At 42.1% G+C, this 18,479-nt stretch overlaps 1 protein-coding gene across 4 annotated transcripts in view; it reads left to right on the forward strand.

Annotated features, from left to right (window-relative positions):
- Positions 1-18,479, forward strand: part of PER3 (period circadian regulator 3) — a 508,287-nt gene that overhangs the window by 108,945 nt on the left and 380,863 nt on the right. For all 4 annotated transcript variants that reach the window (XM_044056446.1, XM_044056445.1, XM_044056444.1 and 1 more), the window contains one exon: positions 8,139-8,872. In XM_044056446.1, the coding sequence (XP_043912381.1) occupies positions 8,139-8,872 (734 nt within the window). The remainder of the gene's footprint in view (positions 1-8,138; positions 8,873-18,479) is intronic.

The raw sequence follows: 18,479 nt of genomic DNA on the forward strand, positions 1-18,479 counted from the left end.
TAGATCCGAAACTGCCGACGATGATTCCATTAAGCTAGTCACTAGTCCGCCGGTACTCAGGGAGGTGTTTTCACAGCTCCTGATGCCCGCTATTACAGATTCGCAGGCCTCTACTGTGACCCATTTGGAGTCCGGTATGCCGCGAGATGCTTCTTCTACTATGGAACCTGCAGATGTCTCTACTTTGGATGGGTCTGGAGCCGCTGTGCAGGCACTGGCTTCTGAGGGTGTAGTCAGGCCTACAGACTTTCATATTAAACCGACGGCATCGTTTCCAACTAGAAGTACCGAATTTCTCAGGCCTAAAACTCGCACTACGCATATCAAACCACTGATTCAGGCCCATGTGCCTCAAAAACAAATGCTTAGAATGGCTGAAGACCTTATTACCTTAATTAGGGGAAGCTTGCTTTCCCCCTCTGAGACCTAGAACCGATTTTCTTTCTGATTCTTCTGATCAGGAATCTGATATCTCTGCTCCTTCTGATTACCAGGCATTGCCCTTGTCTACTTATGAGGATTCTGATGTAGAGGATTCCATTCCCTCTGCTTTCCCTCCAGAAGGTTTTTCTTTTGGTGAAACCTTGCATACCCTTAGGGAGCATTTCTGCTGGGAAAGCCAGGACTATTCTGAGTCCAAAGGGAATTCTTGCTCCTGCCTCAACACAGGCCTCTAGCTATCCCTCCTGTTCTGGCTATTGTAGATGATGTTTTCTTGGAATCTAGCCTTACCCCAGACACTCTACGTCCAGCTCCCAGAAAACCTGACCGGTACTACAGAGTACCCGACTCTCTCAAGTTCCTCTTCACGAATCCTACTGCGAATCCAGAGACAATTTCCCAAGGACCAAAAGGCTTTAAGGCTACTGCTGCCAAAAATCCTACCCCTTCTGATAGAGATTCTAGAGCCTTAGACAGATGGGGTAAGAAGGTATGCACTTTTGCTACTTTGGCCATTAGGGCTTTAAATTGCCAGTTTCGTATGTTAAAGTATCAGCAACATGTTTTGGGACTACTTTAACAGAAAATGATGTTGATTTCTGACTGTGCTGAACACGAAGACCTGCAAGATTTAATGCATTATGCAGAACAAGTTGGTAAACATACTTTGCAATGTGGTTTTGATGTTTTAGAAGCATCTTGCAGGGCTGCTGTCACTGGGTCTGTACTTAGAAGGCATGCTTGGCTTAAGGAACAAAACTTGCCAGATCATGTTAAAGCTAAATTACTGGATGCACCCTTAAACCAAGACTGTCCTTTTTGGCAACAAAACTGAGGAAGTCCTCAAAAGAATGGAGGAAAAACCTAAATCTATGCAAACTGTTCGCCTCCCAGATTCAGTAGGCATTTGCCTTCAAAGAACTGGTCCTTTCCAGTCCCTTCCAGGCCTTCTCGGTCCAAACCCAGGAACAGCAGACCACCAAGACTTCATTCTCAGGCTACGCATAGATCTAAGCAGTGGGGGGCTCCCACTTCCAAAGCAGGAAGTAGTATGCCACCCCCCTATCTAAAAATGGCACCATGACTTAACCTTAACCCTTCCAAGCCTTGCTCAGCTACTTGCTCCCTTAGGAGGAAAGCTCGCCCTGCATGCAAAAAACTGAGAACTCATTACCCAGGACGAATGGATTTTGAATATAGTTTCCCGAGGATACAGATTCCATTTCTACACACTACCAACCCCAAATGGTTGGCCAGACCTCCCCTCAAATCAATAGGCGGAGGCCCAACAGCAGGTTCTCTCTCTTCTCAGTATCAGGGCTATCCAACCTGTCCCAGCAGAACTAAGAGGACAAGGTTTTTATTCAAGACTTTTTTTCTGGTACCCAGAAAAGAAAACTCCTGGCGTCCTATCCTAGACCTCTCTATTCTCAACACCTTTCTGGTGGTTCCAAAATTCAAAATGCTAATTCTTCAACAGCTTCTTCGTATGCTAGCCAAGGGTGCCTTTCAGTTCTCTGCACTCCCCTTTGGCTTATCTACTGCGCCCAGGGTGTTCACAAAGTGTCTAGCTCCAGCCGTTGCATTTTGAAGGCAGAGAAGTATTCAAATTTACCCATACTTGGCCAATTGTCTGATTCAGGCAGAAAGCCAGGACTTGCTATTATAACAACTGGCATTTGTAAAGAAACTTTTAACTTCAGTGGGTTACACCATCAGCGAAAAGAAATCTCACCTTGTACCCTGCCAACATATTGTATTCCTGGGAGCAAGCTTGAACACAACTTCCCAGATGGCATTTGTCACTCTGGAGAAACAAGTTTATTTGACAACCTACTTCAAACTATTAACCACAAAAACCCAGCTTTCTGCAAGGAAAATACTGCAAGCTCTGGGTCTCATGGCCTCTTGCATTCTGCTAATTCCATATGCAAGACTGCATATGAGGAAACTCCAATGGTATCTAAAAAGTATATGGTGTCAGCATTCTCAGGACCTGGAAACAATGATTCCTATCATTACTTGTCTAAGGACAGAGTTACTTTGGTGGGCAGAGGCCTGCTATCACAACAAGGGACACCCTTTCACTCTACCCCCTGCCACCCAAACGCTAACAACAGATGCATCAGACTATGCATGGGGGGCTTGCATGGCAGGGCAGTGCATTCAGGGCAAATGGAACCCAAGACAGATGCACCTGCATATCAATCGGAAAGAAATGTTAGCTGTACAGAATGCTCTGACAGCCTTCAAAGACCTTCTTCTTTCAGGACAGCTATTGGTAAAGACAGACAATACCACAGTTATGTGGTACATAAACAAGCAGGGGGGAACCCACTCCTACCCTCTCTGCAGACTAGCCATGGCTCTGTGGAGCACAGCCTTGAGCTACCAAGTGCACCTACAAGCTCAATTCCTGCCAGGCAAACTAAATTCAGTGGCAGACTACTTGAGCAGAAATCTCATGAATCCACACAAATGGAAACTAAAACCCGGAATATTCAACCTCTTGAAAAAATGGGGGACTCAAGAGATTACCTGTTTGCCTCCCCTCAGAATTACCAGTTGAACAAATCCTGCACCAGAACTCCCCACAGCCAAGCTTGGAAAGTGAATGCCCAGTCCTTTACTTGGGAAAGCCCCTCGGTTTATGCTTTTTCTCCCTCTGCCTCTCCTCTCGAAGGTTCTGCTAAAGATCAAACAGGACAAGCCAAGGACAATACTGATTGCACCAGACTGGCCACGCCAGCACTGGTACCCCCTCTTGCGCAGTCTGACACTGCTACAACCATGGCACCTGCCTCAGACCCCTTCCCTGCTGTTCCAGCAGGCCGGCCAGATTCTGCACCCTCAGCTTCAAACCCTGAACTTTGCAGCCTGGCTAATTCCATGAGCTCTCCTCTAGCATCTCTCAGTAAGCAGGTGCTGGATGTCATTCTGGAGGCAAGGAGGCCTAATACCTGAAAATCCTATGCTGAAAAGTGGAAAAGATACTGTTCCTGGAGCCAGGCTCAGGGGATGGGCACAATGGTGCCCAGCTTACCTCGTATTCAAGAGTACTTAACAGAAATGCTCCACAAGGGCCTGTCCTTCTCGTCAATTAAGATTCATGCCACTGCCATTTCAGCACATTGTAATACTGAGCCACCCTCCCACCCCTATTCTCTCACCCCTTGCTAAAACAATTCCTTAGAGGGGCCAAAAATTTAAGACTGCCCAGGAGAGCTCCCACTCCAGCCTGGGACCTTAACTTTATATTGGAAAAGCGCACCCCCCCCCCCTTAAGCCAGCTGCAACAGCAGAGTTGAAATTCCTTTCTTGGAAAACAGTCTTGCTTCTAGCAATCACTTCAGCAAGAAGAGTGTCTGAATTACAGGCCCTCATGGCAGTGGAACCCTTCATTGTCTTCCATGCGGACAGGGTTTCCCTCGGGACTAATCCTTCCTTTATGCCCAAGGTGGTGTCTAGTGTGGCCCTAAACCAGTCCATTCATTTGCCTACTTTTTTTCCTAATCCACAAAACAGAGGGGAATGGATACTGCACTCTCTGGATGTGCACAGACAACTTAGATTCTATTTGGACAGGACTAAGCTAAGCCTCTCAGAAAATCTGACCAGCTGCTAGTTGGCTTTGCTGCAGGGGCAGAGGGGAAGGTCATTTCAAAGCAAACCATTTCCAAATGGATAGCCCATTGCATTCATTTCTGCTACAAGAACCATGGAAAACCTACCCCACAGGGGATAAGATCACATTCCACCAGGGCTGCATCTACCTCTACAGCATTTCTCAGAGGAGTCCCTACCAGGGACATCCTGGAAGCTGCTACCTGGAGCCCTGTACATACCTTCACCAAGCATTACCACCTGCCTATCTTTTCTAAATCCAGAGCTGGATTTGCCACAGCAGTCTTGCAGGGCGTAATAGCTGGCCCTAATGCTCTTTAACTACCTCCTCCCTTCCTTAGCTTTGGGAATCAACCCATATGTGATGACTGCAAAAGTGAAACATGAACATAGTACAGTTGTGTGCACTTAACATAAATGTAGATGTTCGAGTGTCTTCACTGTTGCAGTCCTGATTACCCTCCCTCCAGCCCCCTAACTTCTCTTGGCTCTACCTTTCCTTCTTGTTTGGTATATATTTTATCATGTGTATTTGCTTTTTGATGGGGGTGTACCATACCATGTCATTGCTTCCTGTTGTGGGGGCACCTGACATCTTGGGCAAGTAAAACTGATGTAAGGGCGTCTGCGGTATGTTTTATATACCCCTGATGAACCAGAATGACTTCAGTGGTGAAAAATCGATCCGCTAGACGTATAATATGTAACAAAGCAATTTATTAGCAACAGACCGAGGAAAAAAATTAAATAAATGAATAATATTAAACCAACTGAGTCAAATCCAAGCGCTTTTGTCTCCTGTGTAGGAGACTTTTTCAAGAACAGAGCATGCCCAACAACTGAAAAACTTTTATACCGTCATTAATTAAGTTTCAAATCAAATGTCTAGTGGATCGATTTTTCACCACTGAAGCCATTCTGGTTAATCTGTTTTGCGGCTTTTTGTTTGTAATGTTTTATACCCCTGACGACCTGACATCATGGATGAAGCGACGACGTCTGACGCAGAAATCCGAAGACTCTGGTATTCAGGCCGGCTGAGGGCTACCTGCAGGCAGATGACCCAGTTTGGACTCATGACGGGTCAATCTTGTCTCCTGAACCTGATTGACTTGACTTCTTCGAATCAGTCTCCAGAGTTGTGGACAAGGGTAAGGCGGTCCACACAGCCTAGCTGGACCTTGCCAAGGCCCTCGACACCATCCCCCACTCTGGAAACATAGATAAACTTACTAAGCTGGATATAAATCCCTACATCACTTGATGGGTTGCCAACTAGCTTACTGACAGAACCCAGACTGTAAAAGTAGCCGACTCCAAATCCAGCTACAGACAAGTGGAGTACCTCAGGGTTCAGTCCTGGGACCGCTCTTGTTTGGCATCTACTTCTCTGAAGTACAGGTCAACACTAAGGGACTCTGGCTAACAAAGTTCGCAGATGACTGCAAACTGGGAGCCATTAATGAATCCCCAAATGATGTGGATATTCTACAAAAGGGCCTTACAGAAACAGATGCTTGGTGCCAAAGCCATGGGCTCAAGCTTAATGCCAAGAAATGTATAGTTATCCCCTTTGGGAAAAACCATTTACCCATGAATTACCACATAGGTGGCAGTACACTAAACACTGAAAGTGTGATGAGAGACTTAGGGACACAGGTGGACAGTGGTCTCACCTTCGATAACCACATCACCACAGCAGTCAGGAAATCCTTGTATGTGGCACATCTCATCATTAAGGGCTTTTCATCCAGGAAAAAGGAGGTCATTGTCCCACTGTACTCATCCCTCATTAGACCCATTACAGAGTATAATGCCCCATTTGAACATACCTCACAAGACATCTGCAACAGCTGGAAAGGCCGCAGAAATACCTCACTAAAAGAATCACAGGCCTGAAGCAGATACCATATGCTGACCGTCTCAAAAAAAAAAAAAAAACTCCAGCTATACTCTGTGGCATGTCGTCTACTCCGAGGCGATCTCTGCTTAACATACAAGGCCATGTCAAACCCTGAGCTGTTGGACATGCTCCACTTAAATCCCAATCTGTCAGAGCCACATGTTCCAGGGATCTAAACCTTGTCATCACAATGAACAAAACATGCTGGAGGGATAGGTGCCTGACCCAGGGACTCCCCATACTCTGGAATAGACTGCCCATACATGTCAAGCAGAGCACCTCCTTGGCCCTCTTCAAAAGGAACCTTGATGATTGGATGGGAGAGAGGAAATTCACCCCAGGGATAATGTCAGTCATCCTGCTAGACGGGTAAGGGAAGTAAAGATTGTGGGAAGAAATATCCAGGGAATTGTTATGGCTAGGCTTGTATAGGCCCCAGGGCTGATAGCCTAGTACAAGCCTATGACTGCAACAGTGAATACACTCAAACATTTACATTTATGGAAAGTGTACACAACTGTACTTTTCAAAATTTTTTTTCTTTGCTTTCTTGAACTAGATGTGATGATCATGGGTGAATGCTAGGTTAACTGCCCTCAAGACCATTTTTAAGCATAACGAATAACTGCAGGTCAAAGTCAAACTTTGTAACGTGTGTCTGTGACGTGATGACCCAAGTCATTATACTAAATCAACCCCTTTCATGCTCAGCCAATAACCAGATGGTGACTAGAGATCACAATCAAACTCTCTACTTTGTGTCTGTGAGGTAAAGACCTTTAATCATTACACCATCCTCACACCCTTGCACTAAACTCACTCCCTTGTCCTGGTAAATCTTGTGATAGTACATATGCCAAGATATAAAATGTATGTTTAGTGAGTGAGTGAGTACTTCAGAGAAAAGTGCAGAATTCATATGAGGGGATGAACCTATATGTCGGCGTACCAAGAAGGGTTCCTTCCTAGATTAGCCGATACAGTAAAAGATTCATCTGTTTTATGCTAGATGATGTGCTGCATAGAGCTCACAGTATGGAGAAGGTGGAACCTTAAGATATCATTTACAAGTAGTTACCAAACAACATCAGAGTTAAAGCTAGAAGTAAGCAAGTGCTTTAAAAGGGCAAGAACAGTTTTGTGGGACTACACAGAGGTTAGCTAGAGTTAGTGAGGTGGGAGTTAAGGACACTGGTGGGAAAGGATAAGAGAAAGCATTGTATGAATGTGTGTATGTGTACACTAGGATAACAAAAATTGTGTGTATACAACACTCACACACACGCATGCGCGCGCGACATAAAGAAGCTAAAAGAGAATGCTCATGTGGTTTGTTTGGGTTGTCAATAAAGCAACAAGAGTCAGGCAATGGAAAGGTTCAAAACATGAGTTATATAGGTAGTAGAAGAAAACAAAAAAGAAAAAAGTGTCAAAACGCTGAGTAATCCACAAACTGGTAGGAAGGAGAACAAAAGAACTGTTTAATCACAACTAAGCGCTTTCATCCCATGTCCATAGGCCATCATTGGAGACAGTTATTTTGTTTTCCTTCCTACCAGTTTGTGGATTACTCAGCGTTTTGACACTTTTTTTCCTTTTATGTGTACATGCTCCTTTTGAGCAAGTTTGCTTTATTTTGTGTTTTGTACTCGAATAAAAACTCGTTAAGTTCAGAATGGTAAAAACAAAGTTGAGGAAAAAACTGGCAAGAGCTTTTACAAAGAATCAAAATATTTGTAAGTACTTATGTGAATAGTTAAAATTGGTCTTGCTGAGCTAGGGGGAGAAGTTGTCAAACACATGCAATAGTAAACAGTGATTTTTGTTTGTATCTGTGTACTTGGTAGAGCACAAGGGTGATTATACCAACATGGGATGGAATAAGGGGGAGTGGGGATTGGACAGCTGGACCTATTGGTGTTTTAGAGAATAGGAGTGGGAATGGAGTTTCCACTTTGAGTATTTTGCCTTTGTATAGCTCACTGGCCTGGCCTTACAAAGCAGTATGTGTTCAGATTTGGAGGCCCTAAAATGTAGGGAGCTGATACAGGATGTGCACTTTGTATCTGACAGTTTACCTGCAATTCTTAATTGCATGTGTGATCCATCTGTGTTTCTGTTAAATTTTATTTCTGGTTTAGCTTATGTTTTGTTACATTTTTTGTTGCAGGAGACTTCTATAAGAGATTGGCTGGGACAAGCTGGAGGAAGAGCAGATACTGCAAGCACAGACACAAGAGGCAAAAACCCCTAGATTCTTCTGAAAGCAATCAATCTCAACCAAACCACTGCACAGACTTCAGAAAAAGTTCTAGTAATCAGACAGCGTGGTCCATTCCCCAGTCTTCTCAAGTGTGCTCCTCCAGTATGGCGTTCCAGGCTCCCTTAATGTTTCCTTTTCAGCCAGCATATTCTGTGCCTGCCTTTCCATCCTCTGTACCTCTAGGGGCTGACTGCCCCATACCTTTGACTAACCTTGGAGCTTCTGCTCAGGCAGATGTGCCCTGTAACTCGCAGACAGTGCCCGGATTCTCTGCACCTTGCATGACTCCAGTGGTGGCAGTGTTTCTGCCCAACTACCCAGTGTATCCTCAGATGAACTCTGCTTTGCCACAGACCATCATTTCAGAGCAGTGCCAGTCTTCTTTTTCTGTGATGTCAGAGACCCAGTTGAGCATGCCACAGCCAGAAGCAGTAAATCCTCCTGAATCCCTGTGTCGCTCCTTCTCGCCTTTTTCAGACACTGGACAGCAGCAGGAGGAGATGCCAGAAGAACAGACTGCACTTTTCAGCAGCTCTCGTAGTAGCTCACCTCTCCAATTGAACCTTTTGCAGGAAGAGTTGCCCCAGTTTCAAGACCACCCAAGCCGGCGAGATTCTGAAACTTCTGAGAATTTAAAATGTGTAAGTTAAATTAATTGCTGTTAATAGTCACAACACAGACCTCAAGTGCATTGTTTTAATTGAGTTGAAATCTTCTCATTGGTGGTGTAAGTATGCTATGGGTTTTTTGTGTTTGCATTTACCCAGTTGTAATAGGCAGAGAGAGAATTTTTCATTGCAAATAATGCATTGCTGGCGTTGAGCAGTTAACTTAGACTAATACTGAAGTCTTTGCCCATTCAGACTTTCTGGTAAACAAATGCAAATTAATAAATAGTTCAGCTCTTCATATTCTTCCCAGTGTTTGACTCCTTAATGTGAATCACCACTGCTAAATTAAAAAAATATATATACAGAAAAAAAATAAATACTGTTTCTTAATCCATCCTAAATGTGAAAATATGGGAAAAAGCTTTGAATACATTTCAGATGGTAAAAATGTCTTGCTGAGACTATTTGAAATTACGTTAATTTCTTTCCCTCTCCGTTGTACCTCTTAACATGTGAGCATTGAAAATCATAACACCTGCGTTTAAAATTGGCACAGGTTACCCAGAAGCAGAGTGCCCCCTCAGCATAAAGTTGAGGACAACATAAAAAAATGGAGCAGGTGGCCCCAATGAGGAGCACCCCTAAATACAAAGTGGAAAACAAAAAAAAATTCTTTTGATCATAAAAAGAGGAAAAAAGGCTTTACTGTAGCAACTGTAACAGCTAGCTTTATACAAGCTTCTTGCTACAGTTCCTACAATTATTTCACACACAAACCTACTGAAAACATTCATTTAGCAGCTGCAGTATCAGCCACAACTAGAGTAAATACCATATGGGGCTGGACTTGCAGTATCATTATTAAAAGTGACAATGCAAGATTCTACTTTGTGTACTTTTGGTAAATGTTTCTTGTTGTGCTGAACAGACCAGTATCACAATGTAGCTAGAAAAATGGGCCAGTAGCCTAGGCAGCTAGAAGCCTGCCTTGTTACATAACGTTCACCCTCTTAGTGCAAGATATTTGGGTAAAGCTTGAAATAATGGGGTTACAAAGGCCCCACAAGGGGCAGATTTTAAAACAATGTTCTTATAAACTTAAAGTTGGAAAAATAACAGATTTTGTGTTGGCATGCATTTTCTGAAGGATATGGTGTCTGAAGCTCAAATGCCTGTCACTATTCAGTGACGTTTTTCCTCTCTGAATATTAAAGCTTTTTATGCTGAGCAGACCAAAAATATGAGGCAAAATCTGCACAGTTGAGTGGTATGCTTTGCTGTTAGTCCATTCTTCTAGCTGTACTGTGCTATTTTTCTGTTCAACAGACGAATATACCATGTAGCTTAGAACCCAGTTCTGAGTCTGATTCTGTTTTGACTTTGAGGGCTTCTCAAATATTAGCTGTACAACTGAGCCAGTAAAAAGGCACAAATCGGAAGTATTGCAAGATAAATCAGACCAGTGGAATACAGCTTTAAACCAGTGCCAAAATCGGAATAATTTGTCAACATGTGCAGAGGTAGAGAGGTCTGTTGTCTCTCTGGGTATCCTATTTGTATCTTCATTGTGTTTTTTTTCCTCATTTATATGGCATGTTGGCAAGTTGCAACAAAGGAATGCTCCATTCTGTTCACAGAGACCGTGTTTAATAACCAGTGGGTTTACCAAGCATGACCTGGTATAGAATATATTAAACAGTGTTTTAATGATGTGGAAAATTAATTAAAAGTCTAGCAGATTATATAAGTAGATTAAGGCTTTGAAGCATTAATAGCTTTGTCCTGAAGTCATGAGTTTGACTTCCTTAATTTATCCTTACAAAAACTGTTCAACTCAGAGCAAGTCACTTAACCAGACAGTGCATCAGCATCATCCATGGGAAGGAACACTTGTCTGATAGGCTTGTCTGGTTAATTGATTTAAAAAAAGATGATCATAATAGATTATTGCTGCACAAGTTCATGTGTGTGGGTGGGGTAAGGTTGGAGGTGATCATCAGTCTCAGGCCAGATATTTAATAACCACGGTCGAACTTGGTAAATATTTGATAGAAATTGACTTTCAAAGAGGATTCAACTCTTTTTAGATGCTGTTCTTTTTGCTCTTAAACAGTTGATCTATTTTGTTTGGATCTGAGATACAATTCCACATAATTTTTGAATATATCTTTTTCGGTCATCTTGTATTATCTTGGTTATTTATTCTGTTTTTTTTCTGGATTAGTAATTTTATTATTTATTTGACATTTGTTGACCAGGTTAGTCCAACTGAGTCAAGGCCCTTTTTCAGCGGAGGTCCAGGAAGAAAAGCTCCACACAAGTATTACAAATACAATAAGATATAAAAAAGCATAAACCTAATGATGGCGTACATTATTTACACATCAGAAATTGTATACAAACTTGTACCACTGAATCAAGCAGTGCAGTCTTTGTAATTGAGGGTAAGTACATACATGAGGAATACCCTTCTGGGAGCAAGAGTGGTTGATGTATGGGTTTACTTAAGTAGAACAAGTAGAACTACGATGGGTATAGGTTTTGTTAGTCAAGTAGTAGCAGAAAGTCGAAGTACAGACAGAGTAGGCATAAGAGGAAGTAAGGAGGTAGGTGAGAGAGGACAAGAGTAGTAGGTGGAACAGTTGTGGAGTGTAGTTAGTGTGACAGATCCATGTACTGTTTAGAAAGTTTTTGATAGCAGTCTTGAATTTTTGTGGGTGATTAATATTCCTGATATCTGGAAGACGTTTATTCCAAGATTGGGCAGGAGAATAGCTGTATAGGGTTTTGCCCTATTTTGCTTTTGGGTTTGTAGATCTGGAGGAGGTGGAGGAGGTTTTGTTCTCATCTTTGGAGAGACCTTGGAGGGATATAGAGATGGACGAGAGGCAATATCGGGACAGAAGAAGGGCTGGTACAGTATAGAATGTATGATCTGAAGCTGAGAGAAAGCAGTTGATGGGGAAATTCTAACCAGTTTAAACTTTTAAGAGCAAGACAATAGTGGGAGTAGTAGGTTTGATCAGCAGCAAATCTAGCAATTTTATTGTAAGTGGATTCAAATTTTGATAGGAGAGTGGTGTGAAGATTAGTGAGGAAGAAGGTATGCATGGGATAGGGAGATTTTAGCTTTGTTGGAGAAAATTTTTTTTTGTTTCTATATAGAAGTCCAAGATTTTGGTGGGTTTTCTTGCTGATGTTGCAGACAGTGTAGGTCAAATTTGAGTTGGCCATCTACGATGACCCCCAAAAGCTTGGTGTAAGACTCAACAGTGATAGGTGTATTGCTGAGGGAAGAGATTGAGAAGGAAGATTTTAGATTGTTCATATTTTGGGAGTAAAAAGCAGGAGTTTTGTTTGTTTTGGGAGGGATTTAGAACCGGCTGATTCTTGGTGAGCCAGTTTTCAATAGATAGGAAAGATTTTTGTGTGATAGTATTTTGGTCAGAGAGGGAGTCTGTTGTAGTGATGACTGTGGAGTCATCGGCATATTGCAAGAGTGATGACTGAGGGCAAGATGTAAACAATTGGTAAAAATGTTAACCAGTAGTAGGGCAAGGATAGATCCTTGAGGTACACCCATGTTGACAGGTAGGGCAGGAGATGTTGTAGAGACACATTTAACTATCAGTGAGATAACTAGTGAAGTAGTTCCATAATGTCTTGAGAGAAATTTATCGACAAGTACTCTTACTGGGTCAGCTTTAGTGTTTGAAGAAAAAGCCACCATACCAGTAACTGTGTGCAGTATGCCACATTTAATAAAATTAATTTTAATAAATAGAGCTAGGAATTTACAGCCTTTTCTTGACTTTGGAAGGCCCCTGTCTTTGACTTGCTTCTCCTACTTTCTTTCTTTTTTCTGCTCCTTCTGTATCCCCCAAACAAGAAAGGAAATGCACAGGGCAGTGTGACCGTAACATTTGTTGTTGTTGTTTGTCTTTCGGCTTTTCCCGGTAAGGGGTCGTCACAGCGGAACTCCGGTCCGCTAATGATTGGCAGCAGATTTTTACAAAACACCGAGGTGCCAGCTCGACGCCCAACCTTCAACAAAGACACGCCCATTTATGCACGCATGTCTTTCGAATGCTACCCAACCACGGGGAGGACATGCAGACTCCACACAGAAGGCACTCCCAAGCCAAGCCGAGATTCGAACAGGAGAACCTCTTGTTGTGAGGTAACAACGCTACTGCTGTACCACCATGGCATCTGAGACCGTAACATTTAAAAAGCTGAAAAAAAGATTTGAGGGGTTCCATCAGGAGCCACACGGAAGCAGATGGTGACATCTGTATTGTAGTACATTACAATAGGTGCTTCAAGTAGTCAACCTGTACATTGTATGTGACATGGGTATCGTGTGACAAGTGCTATGCTTCCCCTCTATTTACAAACCTCAGCAAAACTGACCTTAATAAACTTTCTAGCAGCTACAATCACAATTTGCTACCGGTGCAGCCTACAGAACTCATCACTGTCATAACCTAAGTCTACTAGGATGGCTTGAACTGCCTAACCTACTTCAGGTTAAACAACTAATAGTTGCACACAAGATCCTGTACCAACCAGATAATACACCCTTACTTAAAAACCTCAGCACCCCCTACAGTAACCTTAGCGCACTTCGTTCATTTGAAAGACTACTAGTTCAAGCTCTCAAATCCAACAACACAGCCGGTAAATCTCTATTTGCTAACTCTGTTGGCAAAACTTGGAATTCTCTTCCTGGTAATCTTACATCTGAACTCTCTCTACCTCAATTCAAGAAAAGTCTGATTCAGTACTTTAAAAATGATGGCTATGTCCTTGTTTTAATCCAGACTAACTCTAACCATCAGTCGTGTGCACATGTAGGACTTCTCCCTACACTTTTATTGTTTCATAACTTATAAGTCCTATGAGCTCCTTAGATCTACTTCCAGGTTGGCCTACAAGGCATTCAGTACCCTATCATTCTTAAACTGTAAAAATGTAACGGTTTCTTGAATGTCTTTTTGGAACTTTTCTCCCCGGGCCTCTGCTGAAAATGGACATATATCCAGTCGGACTATCCCGGTAAACAGATGTAAAATAAATAATAATAAAATAATAAATAAGTGGAAGTATGCAACGTGATCCGTTACAATATTGCTTCTCTTTTAGGGGGAGCATATGATTTTGAAATGAATGATATTTTTAGTGGATATGAATTTTACTGTTCACGTCTTGGAGGGCAGTAGCACATGAGTAGGATACATTTCAAGGACATTTCATTGTTGTCAGTATGGTAGGCTGTAGTTTGTCAGGAATCAGTCTCAGCCAGGATTGTGATTCTAAACCAATGTGAGGTACGTATTTTCTTTGAAGACATGTTTAGCTCATCAACAAGTAATGTAGCCAGTTTTTCACCAGCTAGTGAACAGATTAATCCATAGCAGGGTATCCTCTCAGTGTAGTGTTTTTGTACCCATTAGATCTCCACTGCTTGTGCTGAGATTTCAGTGGGACAGGCATAGTTGAACAAGGTGCATCAGTTGCCATAAGGGTGGTCAGTTGTGGTGCTTGAATGTCGAGTGTTTATGATCTTAAATAAGAGTTCTTTAACGTGGAAGGTTTTTGATTTTAAATAAGGCCTTCGTCCATCTTGGATGTTGGGGACCCAAAGTCTGGATCAGCAGTATACCTTTTCTTTGTCTACTAGTGCGTCTGGATGCTCTCTGGATTTCACTATGCTTTATGCATTAAGCTAATTTTCTTACTGTTGTAGTACAGACATCAGAGACTAGATTGTGATTGGGCTTAGAAGCCCAGTAAAGGCCCATTTTATTCTTATGGGACATCTGGCATTTGAAACTGAGGCCCTAAGGGAAGCCCTCGTATGATCTAGTAAAGGTGTCCCAGTGGTTATTTGCAGGTTCCTACTTTAATTGTGTCAGGTTTGTATGGTAATATTTAAGTGTGGTGGCTTCATCAAAAACAAAGCCCGCCAACTGTGGAATTGCAGGGGCTGTTGCTGTTCTACTACTTCAACATGTTTTTTTTACCCCATTCCTGCTACATCAGACATCACCTTATGAGACTCTGCCGTTCTTTCCTTGCACTATTGACATACCCACTACCGCTTGAAGTGAATAATACAGAGAAAGTCATCATTCAGGCAGCCATGAGGTTGATGTCCCCACTCACATCTCAAAAACCCAAGCAGTGGGGACATTCCTGTTAAGACCTCGCCCAACCATGGTTGTGACACGAGCAAATGCATCATCACAGGGATGACCTCTGCCTCAGTATCTGAGCATACATATGCTTTCCTATGCCCAGACAAGGAGTACTTTCAGTAGGTTAGGTAGTCAAAGCTTATGTCCCTCCCGACTCCAGTCCTACTTTCCAAGCTCCAGGGCTTCTGTCATTAGTACTGTATTGTCAGTAGAGCAACACTGCACCTTTCGTCAGTATGGATGAGCTGTAATTGCTCATTTCCTGTTACCCAACCCAGTCTGTTCCAGCGCCTGAGCCACTATTCAAACTCTTGCTTGTCTAGGACGCAGTCAGGACTCTATTTTTTTGTGACATTGTTGGAAGAGCCGTCTTAAGGCCCATAGATTCAGTTTGTTTGCTCCCCCATTGTTTTGATGCAGATTTTCGGGATAGTATAAAGATACTGCTTCCAATGCCCCCCCCCCCAAAAAAAAATTGTACCTTAATTGTCATGTTAAAGCATTATGTTGCCTTATAAGTCCTTGTTATACACCCAAGCTATGATATGCAAAAGTGAACAAGCTAACCAAGACCAACCAGCAACATCAGTTAATGCTTTTATAAATTTGTGTTTTTTTTTTTCTTAGAACTGTCTTTGAAACATGGTTGTCAGCCAAGAAGCTTGATACTTTTTGTCAGGTTTAGCAGCAAGATAAGTTTTTGTTTTGAATCTATTTGCTGACCCTACTGTTAGGAGTAGACAGGTCTGTAGACCGAAGGGACCAGAAAAAAATCATTTGTGCAGGTAATAAAGATGGTAGGTCATGTAATAAAGATGGTAGGTCATGGGTAGGTTTTGGGAGAGACGTTTGTGTTTACTAAATTAGCTATTAGAAACGCTGTCATCTATAGCCACAGTATCATGGTAAAGTCATTAAACATGGAAATGTTTTCCCCAGGCATTATTGCCTCTAGCAAGATGAAAATTTGAAAGTTAGCGCAGACTGCAGACAAGTTAGGCTCACATGTTATATGGATGCTAGCTTTATTTCTTTTTATGGTGTTATATAGCTTTTAACTTTGTTTTCTCCTCTGGTGTAATGAAAGGCACTGAAATTTTGTGCACCTTGCTGAGAATGTCAGACAGCACCACATCCTAGGTTTAGAAGTCTGCTTGATACATGTGCCCAATGTTGAGGTCTCATCTGAGCGGATAGCTGTAAATGTCATAGTTCTATTAGTAAAGTATCATAATAGCTGCTAGTATGTTATAGTGATCATTGACTATGCCACAAACTTTCTTGAAACTGTACCCATAGAAAAAGCCAGTGCCAAGTCAGTAACCAGAGAACTAGTGATGTTCATCACTGTTGCGACAGCCTAAGCTGTATGGGGTGTATGCTGTCAGGAACATGACCACTGTTCAGCTTTCAAAGCTTCAGGGTATCTTCCATGCAACATAACTGCTGTAGGGCCCAAAAAAAGAGATGCATGAAAGCAGTTGTTTGGGTCTGAAAGCTTCAGAGCGTTCTTGCTTCTAAAGTGCATTCTCTTTTTAGGCTTCGTGGAGCTTGCAGTCTGTTAATCTTTCAAGGTTGGGCAGATATGTACCCTTCTGAGGAAGACTATCCACCATTTCATTTTCTTAGAAAAAGTGATATTTTTCTGTGAATGTTTTATACTTTGTGTAGATAAATGTTTTTTCTAATGCACTGTCATATGTAAATGCTTGTGTGAAAAACTGCAAAAACTCCTTTTGTTTACTGTACTTTCTCTACATATTCATGTAGAATTCTTATGAGAGAGGACAGGATATTGTGCATTTGGTGGATGTCATTAAAAATTTTACCACAAAACCTGCAATTTTCTGACAGGAGGTTTACAGTCACCCAGGCTCCACTACCTGTCATTTAGGTTCTTTTTTAACTTAACCATGGAGCAGTTAGCAGTCTCCTTGGTTCTTCCTTCTGCCATTATCAGGCCAACCCCCTCATTGCCCTAGTTGTTAGTGGGTGACTTTGCTGTGGCCAAGCCCGGTTTCCTGTACTGCTCATCGACTGCCCTGTCCCTCTGGAGAAAGACACGTCGTCTGAAGCTGTAGGGTTTCTCTCATCAAAGGAAGAACTGCAGTTGCTCCTCTGTGAGGAAGGAGCAGATGCAGTCTTAAACACACAGCTGGGCTAAGGTACCTGATTTCCTGGCTAGTATCCTTGACACAGGTTGTTTTCTTTTCCTAGGAGACAACTTAGAAAAAAGTTAAAAAGGTTTTATTTATTTATTATGAACAAGGAAGGTATGCTAGAATTTGCCAAGGGGATTGCATTCTGTTGTTGCTGTTTTAAATCCTGTTTCGTCACTGACTTCAAATAAAAGTATTTCCCTCAGTCTGACACTGATTCCCAGTAAGAAGAGCAGGGATTGGAAGGGAACTGTTTTTCTTTTGGAAATTCTCCTCAAACTGATGATTCTGATTTAAGGGAGAAAATGATTCTTCAGATTTTCCCTCTAGAAGAGTTGTCTTTGACACTGTTGCTAAAGTGAAAAATTTATTTCAGTGGGGACAGAATTAAATCACTGTTTCTAAGCAAAAGTGCTGTATTTTTGATTTGTTGCAGCTGGATTTTCTTCTACCTGCAGTTGACTCTCTTGCTTTATTGGCTTTATAGGAGATTTTCTTAACAGCTTGGTGTATGACTGACAGTCAACCTCCTGAACCCCAAAAAGGTCGAATAAGTTATATGAAGTGCCACAGACATGTGTATCTGTTTTGTAATACCAAATTAGATACTGCAGGTATTTCCTCATCAGTCCATCTACTGCTAAACATTTTGTGAATATTAACCCACATTGCATCTAGCAAGAACAGGAAAGCTTTTGATAGATTTATGGAGAACATCTGAAGTCCTTCCAAGGTTACTGTTGCAGTATTCTTTACTAGTGGGATTTCCTGCCAAGGCTAGCCGTATGCCTGACCAGTATATGAAAACCTGGATGTCGGATATATGACCTGAGCTCAAAAGCAGGAGATACATAAGGGACATGGGAGCACAGATTACACCAGAATCTTTTTGCTGACCGCCTGAAAGCATTACAGTGCTTTGTCTTTGGTCTGTGAGTTTTATGTCTTGTGCTGTTATGAAGCTGTTTGGGCAGGCAAGTATCTTGTTAGGGACCCTTCCTTTTTAGTATTTATCACTTTTTTGTACATGTCCAGAAAAGAAAATTGTGAATGTGGGAGACAGAGTAAACATAAAGACCATTGTAGTAAGTGTTTATTTTGTCTAGGTGCTGAACATAACCATAGGAAATGTGCGATTTGTCAGTCTTTCATACCCAAGAGTAGCCGCTGTGCTTCTTTGGCTGTTTACTTAGAAAGCTTGCGTCTTAAGCTTCTTGTGCAGGGCATGATGATGTATGATTCTTCCCGATGATGTATAATTCTTCCCACGGTGACATC

The sequence above is a fragment of the Protopterus annectens genome, chromosome 14.part0 (genome assembly GCF_019279795.1).
Source record: "Protopterus annectens isolate FY-2018-M chromosome 14.part0, PAN1.0, whole genome shotgun sequence".
NCBI classification, from domain to species: domain Eukaryota; kingdom Metazoa; phylum Chordata; order Ceratodontiformes; family Protopteridae; genus Protopterus; species Protopterus annectens.